We start from the raw sequence: 16,095 nt of genomic DNA, 5'->3' as shown, positions 1-16,095 counted from the left end.
GTTATCCCCGGCCTGGCTCTGCGGCTTCTCCAGCACTAGGTCAACCCAGTTGTAGCCAAGTGGCTCCTGCAGCACCTTGTCAACCCAGGCATGCATGCCTTGTCAACCAGCACCATGTCAACCCCTGCAACTTCACTGGTGCCAAAGGTCACATGACATCACTTCCCGTGACGTCTTTGAATATGGCTCACCGGCCCATTGGATGCTAAAAAGTTCGTGATCCGGCCCCACATTCAAAAAGGTTGGACACCCCTGCACTAACAGGTTGCCTGCATACCACTGGTGGTACCCGTACCACAGACTGGGAACCGCTGCATTAGAATAATGGCTATAGCAGCAAGGGTTAATTGACTTTTAAAAGACTGGGTCTCATACACAGGTTTCTCACCCTTCAGAAGCAGACAGGGTGTCTTACCCAGGCAGGAAAACAGCAAGGCCACACATCCTGGGTAAACTGAAAACATCCAAACTTTATTTTTATAATAGAGATAGGCCTGGTTCCAGGGCCATAGTGCCTGCTTGCAAAAAGCGTTAAGCTTTCCAGTCTTCAGGGAACAGACCAAATTAGGACAACACCAGTAAAGCCTCAAATTACAATGTGGGCATGTGATAGATTTAGGAAAATGGAGTTTTGGCTGACGACACAGGACGTGGACTGTGTGACGGGCACAGAGAGATCAACCAGTGACAGCCATGGATCAAGAGTCATCAGAACTCACCAAGAGAAAAAAGAATACAAAAGTCAGAGTTTTCAAAACAGCGGGGGGAACAGTTGGCATCAGCCCCCGACCTCCAAGGTTGCTGACGTCAGACAATCAAGCAAAGAACCTCAGATTTCCCAGTCCCATAATACATACTTGCCAAAAGGACCACTATGATTATGGGACTGGGACATTTGGGTAATGTCTGTTGTATTTGCTTTGCCTGCGTTGCTTTTATTTCCTATCACTGTGTATCAGTAAATTGGCCTATTATCAACTGGCGGGGGTTGTGGTCGATCTGAGGGCTGTGCTCGCCCAGAGCAAAGGTATCAGGGCTGGGTTGTGAATCCAGTGCCAACAGGCTCCAGCACCACACTGTCACCACCCTGTGACCCCGTCCCTCATCCCATCCTCTCTGTCGGCACCCCCAGTCCATGCAGGCGGAGAGCAGCATCTGGGGAGGGAGGGCAAGATCTTGGCATGATGACAGTGCTGGGCTGGGGCCCAGGGAAGAACCACGATCCACTCCCTGTATGACCCAGATAATATGAAGGAGAGAGAAAATATAGGCAGCCAGTGTTTTAAATAGCTGCCACAATCAAGCACCTGCTGGCTGTTTGACTCAACCCTTAAAGTGGCAAACACCAACACTGCCCTGCCACACCCAGGCTCTCCTGTGCTGTAGTGCTGATGAGCTGGTGTCTCTGTAGGGCAGGGGGGAAACCTTTTGTTGGTGCAAGCTGCCCTTTACAGCCTGGCCCCAGGGGCAGGCACCAGCCCCTCACCACTGGAGTGGCGAGCTGCCTGTGCTCAGCCTTGCTGCTAATCCTCAACCCCACTGCCAGGAGAAGGGCACATGCAGCAGAGGTTGATGCTGCAGAGGGGGCATGCATCCCAATGCAGCTCTACACCACCAATCCCCCAGGCTGCATCAGACCTCGGCAGGCAGGACTGGACCTCTTCATGAGCTGCATCGAGCCCTCTCACCAGTCACAGGCTGCCAAGCCCTGCAGTAGAGTGTTGACTCCTACATGCTTCTGGGAGCCAAAGAAGGTTCCAGGACTCAGGACCACAAAAATCAAGGGCTCAAGGAAAGAGTTTTTAAACTTTGAAATACAGCTAATGGCAGAGAAAAATACGGCTACAGAAACAGCAAAGCAGTACACATGAGGCATGTGAAGCCAATGCCTAAGAACAATAAAATGCTCTTTTACCTTAAGCAATAACAGGATCATTCACATCAGAGAATAATTAATAGTAAATATTCTAAGGCCTAAAACCTTAATAGCCTCTAGCAGGTGGCCAGCTGAGACCAGGGAAGAGGGCTTCACACTGCAGATTCAAAGTCCCCTCAGGTCTGGACCTCAGGTTTTTGGCTCTGGGCAAGTCTAGCACAGGGGTCCGTGACTAACCCCCATACTGGCTTGGTGGTCATCTACAGGACAAAGACCTCTCTACCCAGTGTCCTCCTGTATCTTGAGATTGAGACTGGGTTTTGCTCATGGGAGATTCCTCTCTGCTTAGCAAGACTCAATCTGACCAGCACCCTGGCCAGGCCTGCCAGCTTAGTGGAGAACCAACAAGCATTTGGCTTCTATAGGCTTGCAAAAATAGGTGTGCCTTCTTTGTATGAGCAGTGAAACCTGCTGCTGCCAGCTGCCACTAAATCACTTTTATCACAACACAAACAGTAAGGTGGGAATTGGTTTATTGCATAAGACAAAACACAGGACAATGATTCCACTTGCAGACAGGCAAACAGAAACGAAACCGAAACACCGCACTGCTGCCTTCTAACTTGGACCAGCTTTCAGAGGCAACAAGCAGCCCACTAACCTCTAGGAAGATCCCACAGCCTTTCTCCGGCTCAGTCTCCTGCTTCATCCAAAGATATGAGTGTTCTCCTTCCACCAAGGAAGTCATCCCCAGCTGGGCCCTCTCTGGCCAGAGGATGCCCAGAGGCACTTTGCAGGGAGCCCCCAGCCCTGGGCTGCTCTGGGCAGGGGGTGCTTCTTTTGTGGTGGCTATTACCAGCGGACCGAAAAGGGACTGGAGGTTCCCGGGTGCCGGAGGGGACGAGGCTTGAACCTGCCAGGGACAAGACAAAAGCAGCCATAGCCTGAGAGGACAAGAACCAGGGCCAGAGGCTCAGCTGGAGAGAGGGCAAGAGAGGGAGAGAGAGCCAAGAGATAGGGCCGGGGCCCAGCACCTAAGAGTGGCAAGACCAGGGCCCAAGAGGGGTGGAGATTGAGAAAGGCGAAGAAGCCTGAGCCCAAAAAGTTGTAGAGTATGATAACGTATAAGAGGCCTGAGCCTAAAAATTAGCAGAGATTGATAAAGGCTTAAGAGGCCTAAATGACTGGAACAGAGACTGGGGGTGACTCTCCTCTAATGGATATGTGGTAACACCTGTGAGGTTGGAGGCTGTGAACAGCCCATGAGGCATTTGGTGTTCTGGGTGGTGTGTACAGGTCAGGAGGGCCCACTTAACGTAAAGCATGGGGTAAGATCAGTGGGGTATGAGAAGTATCCGTGAACAGGTAGCCAGACCAGGGTTCGCACTAGGATCCTTGGGGGCAACTTCCCTTTTCCTACCTCAGCTCTTCTAACAAGGGTGTGCTGATGAAAAAAAAGGGAGGGCACCCTAGAGCTGGAGCACAACAGGAGCCCTGTGGCCACCAGGACGTGTCACAGCTGTCCCTGGGGCCCAAGTCCTGTTACACCTTGGGACCCTGCAGCAGTGGCAGGGGTGGTCTGTACAGACACAGCCTGGGCTTCTTCTAAGAGCAGAGAGATCACCTGGGTCCGAGAGAGGGAGGAAGGGCTGAGTAGAAGGGAGTCCTCCATGGTCAGAGAGAGCAATTAGAAAAAGGCCAGAGACACCCACGTGATCATTTGCTGGGCAACATCTCATGCCTGGCTCAGGGGCAGAGTCTGAGCTGGACTGAACCAAAACAGAATGGATTGAAAACACTGAAATGGAGGCAGAGCCAGGGCCGGATTGTGTCCCCAGTGAACGAGGCCGGCAGGAAGGTGAAGATCGGGGCCCCTGTGTCAGCATCAAGAAACGACACCTGCCCCCCTGCACAGTCCAGATAGACCCGCACCCCCCTGGGCACCCAGCGCAGAGACAGGCGGGTGGGAGCAGGGGCCGTGAGAGCCTGGAACTGACCCCCACAGCACAGCACAGCCCAGATCCCCTCTTCGGGGATAAAACTGATTTCTCCCTTCCTCCTCATGGACTCTTTGGCCACCCCCATGGCCCAGACTCCCTCTGCCACAACCACCTCCCAGCAGTGTCTCCCGGAGGTGAATCCCTCACAGCCCAGCACACAGAGCTCAGAGTCAAATCTCTCAGGATTGTTGGGCAGATCCTGCCATGTTCCTGCCCATCTTACACTTCTCCCATCCGCAGACACAGTGAGACAGGGATGAGCCGTGTCTGAATCCAGAGTCACCGTCACTGGCAGAGAGAATCGCAGCGTCAGGGCAGAGCTCAGCCCCGGGGCAGGCGGGGCCGTTCCTCCCCCTCCCCACCTCCCTGTCCTGCCTGGGATCGTCCTGGCCCCAGGAGCTGCCTCTGCCCTGGGACAGCCGCCCCCGCGCCTCCACAGCCGGGCACTGGCAGCCGCTCCTGCTCCTTGGCCCCCCTGGGGGCTGCCCCATTCCCAGGAGCAGGGACACGGGCAGGAAGGGGCCCAGAGCTGTGAGTGAGGGGGGGCAAGAGGAGGCAGGCGACAGCCTCACGCTCCCTCCTCTGACCTGCCCTGCACTCCCAGGCTGGGAATGGAGGTGAAGAGGCAGCTGTGGAGGGGAGCTGCTTGAACAATGCAGGGGGTGAGGAGGTGGCACAAAGCATCAGCCTCTTTAGTCGCTTCCCCCACAAAACCAGGGAGCAACTGGAAGAGGGAGGCGGCGAGAGAAAAAGCAGGGAAGTCTGCCAGGGACATTGAGAGATACAGCAGCCTGGAGGGACAAATGCCACCTCCCATCACTGAATCAAGAAGGTACAAGTCAGTCCGAGAGAAGAGAAACTGTTCGTGGCTTGTGTGGGATTCTGGGAATTTGCTGTGAAACAATCCCCACAAAAGCTTACCCTTGTTGTACAGCTTTGATGGACCCCTGCTTCTCTTCTCCAAGGCAGACGGCAGAGTGTCTGGAGGGGGAAAGGCCACAGACATGACACTTCCTGCTGTCGGGTTGGTAAGGACATTGCAGCCCAGCTCCCACCTCTGGTACATATTTCAGAAAAAGCTGTGGATTAGGAGTCTCTATTTTGGATGCCAACCACCGAGCAACCAAGCCCTGGCACTCAGAGGAGCTGGGCTCCTGCAGCTCCCACCGACTGCTCGTACAGCTGCGAGTGACGCAGCCCAGAGCACATGCCCTGCCTGGCTCTGTCTTGGGGAAAGACTGACAATTATCTGGCTATATAGGGGCCTTTCTGACGTCATGGGGTGCATGAACATACCATGTTAATACCTGGGCTCTCCTACCTCCACTCAGTTTGTGGGCTCTGTGCCATTTATAAATAACTTGGTTTTCAGCCAATAGACCAGAGCCCATCTCCTCCCATAGCCACAGACACCCCTCTCTGCATCCCCTCCCACATCCCTTCTCCATACCTTTGAACTTCCTCACAGTCTCTGTCAGTGCACAGGTTGTCTGGCAGAAATCCCGGAGTCTCCTTTCCAGCTCAGGAGAAATTGGCACCAGCCGTGGGATCTCCCCTTCTTCACACCTGGGGAAACCCATCTCAGGTGAGTGAATGAACTGACAGAACTCCGTGCCATTCCCTGCTCAGCCCTGCTCCATGGAGGTGCAGCACAGGCAGTGGCAGTGCGACCGTCCCTCACACTGCCCCATTCAGAGGTTTCCCCACTGCCCTTTGTCACTGCCGACCTGGGTAGAATCGTGACCAATGACCTAGCAAAGAATGGGCTGTATTCTACGCCGAGGGCCCAGAGCCAGCCAAACTTCAGGGAAAGTCTCTTCCCTTGAAGAGGCTTTTGCTTAAAAATGGCCTGTCCAACAGCACAAACAACCCCTCAGCTCTCGAGAAATGATCCCCTCAGGATTAAGGTCACTGCAGATCTTTATGTCCTGCTGCCCCAACCAGACTACTGAGCTCCTGGGAGGCACAAGTCTACTCTGGTCTGCAGCCACTTCCCATCATAAGCCCATGTGAGCAGTTGAGTAAAGCCACGTACCTGCTCAGGGTCTTTCTGATATCCTAGGAGGCAAAGAAAGGCAATATGAGTCGCCCATGTCACACCCTGGGGATCTCAGGGGTGCATTTGGAAACAAGAACATAAAGAAGCTCTATGTAACCTCCAGAGTTAATGACTGGCTGAGTTGCTGAGGCTTTTCTACCTCTGGCATGTGTGCGTCTAATTCTTCAGAAATCAAGAACAATTCTCATGTCTGTGATGCATGTACCAAAGGGGTGGGCAAAATACGGCCCATGGACCAGTTCCCACCCACCAAATGACAGGATCCGGCCTGCGGCTTCTCCCACAGCACTCCACATGGGGCCAAGCCTTGCCCAGGGCAGCCAGTGCTGTGCTCCTGATTGTGCCAAACAGCCCCAGCCAGCGAGAACAGCTTCCAGCAGGGCTGCTCCTGGTGTGGTTGCAGCTGCCCTGGTGCTTATGGGGTCTCCTTGCTTTCAGTGGAGGTTCCTCCTCCTGCTCCTACCCCTGCTGCACCCTTCAGAGTGGGGAGGTAGTTTCATCCAGATGGCTCCTGCTCCAGCACGCAGGGCTCTGGCTCCAGCTCCAGCTCCTTCCAGCCACTCTGCCATCCCTCGGGTGTCTGCTCATCACAGCAGGTGGGGAGAGTGGGTGCAAGGCAGTCAGGAGCTGGAGCCAGAACCCCGTGTGCTGGGGCAGGAGCTGACCAGCTGCAGCTTCCTCCCCATGCAGATGGGCACAGCAAGGACAGGAGCAGGAGCCACTGCAGGAGAGGGAAGCTGAGCAGCATCCAGGCAGCTGCAGCTGTACCAGGAACAGCCCCAAGAGTAAGCTGTGCACACTGTCTGCAGCCAGGCTGGTGGGTGCAGGCAGAAGTGTGGCACGGGTTGGCTCAGGGAGGGCTTTGCTGTACACACCACCTTCCTCCTGCCTCCCTCGCCTCTCCTTCCCCTCATCCCCCGCCAGCTCCCAGGACCCAGCTCCCAGACAGGCCACCTACCCCTGCCCACACATGCACACAGCCCTCCCCACCACACACACCCCTTCACAACACACACCCTGCACTCCCACCCACCAGGCAGGGTTGTGCAGCGAGTAGATCGTGGCTCTGCCCTGGGGCCCAGGCCTGCATGTCCCTGCCCACAGAACCGGTGCTCCGCCCTAGCACTGGCCCCAAGCTGTCCCTGCTCATGATCCTGGGGTCTCCATTGAGACCCCCCCCAGCACCCATGGCTGGGCAGGTAAAGATCTGCATCCAGGGAGGGGGCCAAGATCTTGAGGCGATGACAGTGCTGGTCTGGGGCTCAGGGAAGACCCATGATCCACTCCCTGCATGACCCTGCCTGCAGAACTTGCACCCGCCACAGGTATGTGCAGGCAGTGAATCGTGGGTCTGCCCAAGGCTACAGCACCATGCCATCACCACCCCGCGACCCTGACCCTGATCCCAGCCTCAACTGCCCGTCGCACTCCTGAACACAGCCCGCCCGCGGCCCCATCCTGCAGAGGGAGTTTTGGTGGGGGGAGGAGCAGTTCTGACCTGGGCCACAACAGCTCATCAAAACTCCCCGGGTGGCCCATGGGCCAAAATAACAGTCCACCTCTGATGTACTGGGTCACCCTGTGGTCTCTAACCGCTGGACTCCAGGAGCCAGCAGCCCTCCCTTCCCGGTACAAGGCTCTGGGCTGTCTCCAGCACAGTCTCACCTGCAGGAACTCGCTTGCTGGCTGCTGGCACTTCGCCTCCATTTTGCTGATCAGCTTGTTGAGATGGGAAATCTCCTCAGAGAGTTTAATGACTTTTTCTTTCTGCATATTCTCAACCTTCTTCTCCAGCTTTCCCAGCTGGGCCAGCAGGAGTTGCTCTTGTTCCTGTAGGAACCGGTGGGACTGTTGAAACTCAGACACAATCTTCTGCCTCTCGGCTCCTGCCCGTTTCTGTAAAACAACTATAGTAAGTGACACCAGCACAGGCCTGTGTGTGCAGGGGGCAGATTCTTGGCAAAAACCAAGACACCTGGAAATCCTTCCCCCTGGCTGATACACAGTAATTTCTTCTAGCCATTGCATTTGACCCTAATATGGATATAAGGGAGGTGGGCATCATGGGGGAGATCAGTCAGAGATTTAGAGTGAGGCACCATTACTATACTGATCATACCCAACTCTGTCCCTCTTTTCATCTGAACTAGGTGCTTCAGTCTTGGTCCTTACCCAGAAGCTGGCAACAGCTGGGGACTGGACACAGGAGAAGCAACTGAAGTTGAATCCAGACGAGACAGAGGTGATGATGTTTGGCAGCCTCCTGGCTTGTGGGGAATAAAGAAACTGCTCATCGATGGGAGTGACTAGGGGCACCTTTCACCAACACTATCTGGTCTGGATCAGGCAACCATCATCATGTCCTTGTAATCTCAAGCACAGACTGCAGAAATGTGCTTTCTATGGGCCTGCACCATGGGTTGAGCACCATCAAGAAGCTACACCTGGTGCAGAACGTGATGGTGTGTGTTGTGACAGAGGTACGCTGTCAGGAGCATGTTGCTCCAGAGTCTGCTCTGGCTTCCACTACCTTTCTGGATGCAAAACACAATTCTGATATTGACCTCTAAGGCCCAAGTCAGGGCCTGGTATACTTCAGGCTCCCCCTTCTTCCCTTGTGTCCCACTGTGATCCCTGATGTCAGCCAAGAGTAGCTTCCTGCAAGGACCACACACACAAAGCTTCTCTGGTGAATTGTGTTGGAGGTGGTACTGGGTAACTGCCCCTCAGCCCCGGAAATCCCTCCCCCTTGTGATCCCAAGGCACCTACCAGATACTCCTGGGTTTTCCTTTCTCCAGCCTGTTTCAATCTCAGGAGGTTTTCTCTCCTTTCCCTCAGAGTCTTCAAACAGGCCGAAAGTTTTTCCTAAAGCAGTAGAAAAGATTTCAGTCATTATATCTGGATGAGAGGGAGAAGGAAGGTGCCTGTGATTCATAGATTCATAGAAGTAGGGCCAGAAGGGACCTTGTAGATCATCAAGTCCGACCCTCTGCCCTGGGCAGGAGAGAACCAGGCTCAAATGACCCCAGCCAGGTAGACAACAAGCCTCCTCTTAAAGACCCCAGGGTAGGAGCCAGCACCACAAGCCCCCGGGGTAGGAGCCAGCACCACTTCCCTTGGAAGCTGGTTCCAGCCGCCCTGACTGTGAAGAAGTGCCTCCTGATATCTAGCCTGAACCTACTCTCTAACAATTTGTGGTCGTTATTCCTTGTTACCCCGGGGGGCGTTTGGGGGAACTGGGTCTCTCCCAAACCCTGCTGGTCCCCCCTGGTGAGTTTATAGATGGCCACCAGGTCCCCTCTCAGCCTTCTTTTGTGAAGGCTGAACAGGTTCAGGTCCCGTAGCCTCTCTTCATAGGGTCTGCCCGGCTGTCCCCAGATCTGGTCCTCCTCTGGACCCTTTCAATGCTGTCCACATCCTTCCTCAAATGCAGCGCCCAGAACTGAACACAGTACTCCAGCTGCAGCCTGACCAGTGCCTCATAGACAGGGAGGATCATCTCCTTTGCCCTGCTTGAGATGCACCTGTGGATGCACGACAAGGTACGGTTAGCCCTACTGAACGTGACCTCGCATTGTCGGCCCATGTTCATCTTGGGGTTAATAATGACTCCAAGATCTCTTTCTGCCACTGTGCTCTCAAGAAAGGAGTTTCCCAGCTTATAAGTGTGCTGCTGGTTCCCACTGCCCAAGTGCAGCACCCTGCACTTGTCCGTATTGAAACCCATCCTATTTTCGTTAGCCCACCCCTGTAACCTGTCCAGGTTCTGCTGTAATCTGTCCTTCCCTACTAGTGTACTCACCTCACACCAAATCTTGGTATTATCAGCAAATTTATATAGGCTGCTTTTTTACTCTGTCGTCCAAGTCACTAAAGAAATTGAACAGCACGGGCCCAAGGACCAAGCCCTGGGGGACTCCACTGCCCACTTCCCCCTAGGTTGAAAAAGACCCATCCACCACTACCCTCTGATGGTGGATGGGTCTGATGATGATTTCAGTGGTTTAGTTTGAGGAATGCTAATGAAGATTTTTTTTGGTTACCCAAATGCCAAGACAGCTCCTTGCAGACCCAAGTATGTCCATGACACTGTAGATACTTCCAAAGTGCAATCAAATCCTGAAGTTGAGGATGGAACTTCAGGCCACAGGCATCTTTTTTGGGCCTGGTCCTTGACTGAATTCTCAAAGAGGGAAACCAAAAGTCTGAGAGTGAGATTATTGAAGGTTTGTGTCTGAGACTGTAGAGCTGACACGGCCTAAGGGGTTCAGCCATAAAGCCTCTGGTAACTGTACTGCCTGGACAGAAGGGGTGTAATCAGAGAGCAACTCCATTAGCATAGCTGAGGTGTGAGGAATGGTAGGGTTCACTCCAATGATGCTCTAAACTCTACCAGGAGGTAGGGTAGATATGCACCTTCACAGACTAAGTAAATAACATATGTTTATGGAGCACAAGCCTTTGTGAACTCAGGCGCACTTCAAGAGATGCTATGAAAGGACTGCAGAAGGCACAGAATATGAAGGAGAGACAACTCCTGCAGGTAAATTGGTGGGGATTGAGGGCCACATTAGAAGGGAGTGAGGGAGTTGGGTAGGGCTGGGGCTGCTCCCAAGCCAGGCAGTATGTGGGGCTTGGGCCCAGGGCTACATGTGGCCAATGGGCCCCCGCAGGGAGCAGGATGGGGCTACAGGCATCTCATCCGAGAGGTGGGATGTGGCTGGCTTCCTGGTGCTGCACACACTCCCAGCGGGTAGGAGGGACCCATGCCCCTCAGATCTGTGTGCAGGGTGGGGACTGGGTAGGCACAGATTGCCCACTGCAGGCTTGGGCTCCTTGCCCTGCTGTCCTCCCCCAGGATTGTCGGGGCACAACTCTGTGCCACCACCCCCGCATTTCAGGCAGGGGGTGCCTTGCCAGGGCAGTACAGGTCTCACAACAGCAAGAAGCTTCCCTGTGCGGCCCCACTGTTCCTTGCAGTACCAGGTCGCGCCCGCTGGGCTGCCGAGGCCTTTGGAGAGGGCAGCAAGGCGGGGAGCCCGAGCCCACAGCAGGCAGCCTGTGCCCACCACTGTCCTGACCCTGCACACAAATCGGTGGGGCAAGGGTCTCCCCTACCCACCCCACCCAGTCACTAGTGAACGTTCATCCAGGCCTCTGCTGCTCCATAATCCAGAAAACACATTTTCATTTTTCCATGTCTTTAGGGTTTTTATATCAGAGAATTTGTGATTTTTTTTTTTTTTATCTGGGAAAGCAAGGATCCTTGCTGGTATGTAAGGTTAAGCTTTAAGTGAACGCTGGGGACCAGGAAAGGGGAAGGGTCCTGTTTGAACCAATGTTCCAGGACTGTTAAGAAGAGGTTTTGTGTCTTTCTCATTTAAGAGCTGTTTTTGTCGGAGGAACCCCTAGAGATCGTTACACGCCTAATTTAATTTTGTAGCCTGCTCCCTACAAGGGAAGTTCCCCATAGCTGATCACACCAGCACCTGAGGGTGAAAGATGACAGGTGAAAGGAAGTGTGGGAACAAATGAACCTGCAATTAAATCTAAAACTGATGCGCATTAGCCAAGCAGTGGTTCCTACCTTGTACTCCTCAGCAGCCTCCTCAACGGGAACCACGTTGTGAGTTCGATGTACCCGGGATCGGTCGCACACCACACAGATGGGGGTTTCATCATCTTGGCAGAACAGTTTCAGAGCCTCCTGGTGCTCCCCACACACTCGCTGCCCTTCGGCTCCCTCGGCTTTCTGCACACGCAGCCTCTTGGCTATTTCTACAACATTTGCCAGCTGCCTGTTTGGGTTCAGGTTCCTCTGGGGAAAGGTCTGTCTGCACTGGGGGCAGGTGACATCCATCTTGGTCCCCTCCCAGCACTGGGTGATGCAGGCTCGGCAGAAGTTGTGCCCACAGCCCACGATCATCACTGGATCCCTGAAGAAGTCCAGGCAGACGGAGCAGGTCACTTCATCTTGGAGATTTCCTACAGGGTTGTCAGCAGCCATGGCTCCGAGGGGAGAGTACTGGTGCTAGTTTCACTTTCCTGAGTTGAGAGCTTGCACGGCTGGGTGTATCCCTTCTTGGAAATGACTCTTATCTTCTTAGGTGGCAGGAGTCCCTGGGGAAAATTCCAGCCCTTTGAGCTTCTGGAGAAAGCTGTTCACCCTTTGTACTCAGGTAGCAGTTCATAGTTCACAGACAAGAGCTCATCCAAACCACAGGCTGTCAGAAATCTCAGGGAACCCATCATTAGGAACTAGAGTTGCAAGACAAATGATTCTGAGCTGCCAAGTGCTTAGGCAGCAGGGAGCAGTACTGAATGTAGTAGTGCACTTAATAAAGATCAAGATCCAGTTCAAATGGAGTCCCTTTACTATGGCACAGGGCTCCATGTATGAGATGGTGGCAGCAGCTAAACAGAATAGCAGAGTGTGACTTAAATTTTTTCTAGCATCACATACACAGCAAAGAGAGCAGGCTGCATGGAAGGACTCAAACCTCCTACACATTTGGCTTTCCAGTCAAAGAACCTGGCACTGGCATAGAAGCAAGGGCTGACTTTGTATTCACAGTTCATCATGGCAGACAAGGATAAGAAAATTAAGCTAAAACTTTTTCATTACATCACTGGTTTAAAGGGCAGAGAGGTGCATTCAACATTTTTCCATGAAGGACCCAAAAGAGCAGAGCTGCTGATGAAGACTTTTGATGAATACTGTGAGCCCAGAAAAAAAATGAGAAAATGGACAAATACTGTTTTTTCAATATGCAATCAGTATCCAGAACAGGGAATAGATCATAATGTTATAGAGCTGAATATTGACATGCACATGTCGTTTGGGAAGTGTGACAAGCTCCATTATTAGAGACAGAATTATTTATGGGACAGCTGATTTTAAGGCAAGGGAGAGTTGCTGAGACAAGTTGAGCTGACTCCAGAGAAATGCCTCCAAATAGCAAGAGCAACTGGGTTATCTAAGGAAAGAATTAAAACAATAGCTGGTGCAGAACAAGAACAGTCCCCAGAGGTGTCACAGAGGTGAGGCATCAGGGTTGACCAGATCACAAGCAACAAGTGCCCCAGGAAGTCAGTCCCTACTGGCAAGTTAAGGGAGAGCTGTGTGCAAGATGAGTGTTTGTTTAAAGGTGACAGGGTGCGTCTACATGAGCAGTTTACTGCAGAGCTACCTAATTTTCTCCACAGTAAAGTTTCACCATCTACGTGTGCAGCCCTATTAGGCTCGAGAAACTAATTCATTTAACTGCAAGTTAGTACTTGTAAATACAGGTACTATCCTGCAGTGGAAGCATTCAGTACACAGCACCGCACATGTAGACACTGGCAGGGCTGGCTAGAGTGTGAGGGTGCTTCAGTGCACGGCTGCCTGCCGGCTACCCCAAAATACTGGAATACCCTTGCGCCCCAACCAGGTCCTGCACAGCACATTCAGCTGGGTTGGGGCAGCCCCAGGACTGGCAGGCTAACCCCTGGGACCCACTGCTACCTGGGGATGCCCTGATCTTGCTCAACACACTGCAGTCCCAGGAGCATGTGAGGACGTGGCACCCAGGAACAATAAATTCTGGTGTGATATGCACCAGAGTTCCTTCTTTCACATTCATTTCACATGTAGACACACCCACAGAGGAGTAATCCCCACCAATTTAAGACAGGATATCGTGAAAAGAATACATGGTTCATACCTAGGACTAGAGACAGGCCTGCAGCAACCTTAGGACTCTTTCTACTGTCCAGCCGCGCACTCCCAGCTAAGGGCAGATATGAAGCAGCGTGAGGTGTGGAAACAGCATAGACAGAGACAACAGAAGGAAACACTGGATAAGAACATAAGACTTGCCTGGATCAGGCAATAGGTCTATCTTGCCCAGTACCCTGTATGACCTTGAGAAAAGACTGGGACAGACCTGCTTGTGTTCAGTACTAGGAGTTACATGGTGGTCAAGAGTCTACACCATTTGCCAGCTGCCAGTTCTCTGGCAGTGGGAACTGCTGGGCAATGGTGACTGATACAAGGATCTGGGGGCTCTGCAACCAAGCAGCAAGAGGAGAGAGGCCAGACACCTTCCCGGCTCTCAGCCACTGCAGAATACAAGTAGGCCACTATATATCCTGAATATATATGGTGTCAAGAAATGAGGTTGCCTCCTTCTCCAGCAGCTCCTGGGGGTTAGGTCAGTTTGTACTTCCTGGTGCAGCAAAAGAAAAGCAAGGGCATGTTCCCTCAGCTCCCCAGTGTTGCAGGGCCAACGAGCTGATGCTGATTCTGCATGCACAGCACGTTGGGGATGTTCCCGTTCATAGGAAGGTGCTATTCACACTGTGTGGCTGAGTGAAAATGCACCGGACCAGGGAGCACAACACTCTGGATGTCCCAGGGAGAGATAGATCCCTACCATGGCTGCAACAGAGACCTGGAGGCTGCCATGAAGGTCCCCACATCCAGCACAGCCCTGAAGGCCAGAGGGATTCAGCGCCAAATGCTGATCTCGTTCTGAAGCTGTAGCTATTGTTGCGCACCGAGCCCCAGTCTCTCCTACCCTGAAGTCCAGTGACCATCAGCTCTCTCTGGAGGAGAGATCCACCCAAAGCAACTAATGCGGCAGGCTTTTCCCCCACCCAATGGTGCTCCCTCCAGCTGAGAAAGGAGAGTCCTAAAGGGCCCTGGCCCAGTTCCAGGTGCTCCCGTATTTGCACTTCCATCCTCATATGAATGGTTGTCAAGCAGTCCTCAGGGGTTTCAGCAGGCAACTGAGCAGCACCGCTTCCCAGCTCCAAAAGAGAGCGCAGGAGGCAGAGTTCATGGCTGCCACACACAAGGATACAATCCACAGCAGCCAGCTACATGAGCCCAGAGTGATCAGACACCCGGAGATAGCTGCATTCAGGGAGCTGCATGCTCTGTGGGGTGCTTTCTTAAGCAGAGGCAGAACTGCCTAGCAGCCTTGGCAGAGCACTCCCCAAGGGAACGCACTCCCCGGCTTCTCTCTCTTCCCTCCTTTCGCTGACAGATCTCCTCTGCCACGTGCCCAGGTCAGAGCGTGTCCCTTACAGCAGCGGGGACCAACCTTTTGCAGGCATGCTGTCCCCAACTGCCTCTCTGACCCTCTTCCTCTGCCCAAGCTGCTGCTCTGCTTTCTGTTCCCTGCCCTGTGCTCCCACCCTGATTTGCTGCTACGCTTTCTTTTTCCTCCTTTGTGCTCCCTCCCTGGCTTGCTGCTCTGCTTTCTGTTCCCCGCCTTATTTGTCAGCATGCTTCCTGTCCCCTCCCCATCTGCCATGTCCAAATACACACAAGTTGTCCACTTGTGGCACCTCTGCTGCAGGTTGGCCACCCTTGCCCCAGAACATGCCGCCTTTTGGATCTGGCACTCGAGTGACCAGTTGCCACCAGGGACTCTTGAGGTTTCATCAGATTCCAACTCCTTTTCTTCCAGAGGCTGCATCAGGGCTCTGCTGTATGTTCTTTCCACACACTTTTACCAGGTAATGAATGAAGTGAGCCTGTGCCTTACTGGAAAAGAGAGAGTTAGAAAGTGTTGTTTATCAGGTCAGGGACAAAGTCCTCTCGCTATCATGCGAATCCTCCAATGTGCTCTCAGGATGCTCTGTTAGAAGCTGCCAGGAATATTTCTAGGTCTTGCAGGAGCAGAACCAGGTGCCTGAATGTCACAGTGTGGCACCACACGGCCAAGCCTGTTTCTGCACACACTAGTGTCTGCATGCATGCAAAGGAGCAGCCTGCACACTGGTGGGCTGAGGCTGGGCTGACTAAGAGCAGCATCCACTCGAGGCAAGGGGGATTCATTTGTGAAAGGGGGCTGGCAAAATTGGGGAGGGGTGCGCACGTTTATACTCAGGCTGTGCTTGCACAAGGGTCTGGGAAAATTCCAAGGATTTTTTGGATTCCAAGAAACCAAAATTCCACATCCCTGCAAGCCGATATTGGCGACCAGGGTGGATGACTGGAGACCCTCTGGGTTAAAATCCGTGGGGAAAATGGCACAGGGGACACAATGGTGGGAGTCTATTACAGACCTCCCACCCAAAGTCCTGAGCTTGACCAGGAGTTTGCCCAGGAACTGGCTGAGGCAGCTTGCTCCAGGACCATGGTTGTCATGGGTGACTTCAATTACCC

At 53.2% G+C, this 16,095-nt stretch overlaps 1 protein-coding gene across 2 annotated transcripts in view; it reads right to left on the bottom strand.

Annotated features, from left to right (window-relative positions):
- LOC102370020 (zinc finger protein RFP-like) overlaps positions 1–11,943 on the bottom strand; it is a 16,689-nt gene extending 4,746 nt beyond the window's left edge. Inside the window, exons 1-7 of one of the 2 annotated variants that reach the window (XM_006035867.2) lie at positions 11,524–11,943; positions 8,706–8,801; positions 7,601–7,831; positions 5,912–5,934; positions 5,327–5,442; positions 4,798–4,857; positions 2,438–2,789 (exon numbers count right to left, since the gene is read on the bottom strand). In XM_006035867.2, coding sequence (XP_006035929.2) covers positions 2,569–2,789; positions 4,798–4,857; positions 5,327–5,442; positions 5,912–5,934; positions 7,601–7,831; positions 8,706–8,801; positions 11,524–11,943 — 1,167 coding nt within the window. In that variant the 3' untranslated portion in view covers positions 2,438–2,568. Of the gene's footprint in view, positions 1–2,437; positions 2,790–4,797; positions 4,858–5,326; positions 5,443–5,911; positions 5,935–7,600; positions 7,832–8,705; positions 8,802–11,523 lie in introns of those variants that run through there. The other variant, XM_025192050.1, reaches the window with a different exon arrangement.
- Between the last annotated feature and the right edge of the window lie 4,152 nt (positions 11,944–16,095).

This window comes from Alligator sinensis, unplaced genomic scaffold, assembly GCF_000455745.1.
Source record: "Alligator sinensis unplaced genomic scaffold, ASM45574v1 scaffold900_1, whole genome shotgun sequence".
NCBI classification, from domain to species: Eukaryota; Metazoa; Chordata; order Crocodylia; family Alligatoridae; genus Alligator; species Alligator sinensis.
The sequence above is the reverse complement of the archived record's forward strand: the minus strand, read 5'-3'. Positions and strand labels throughout refer to the sequence as shown.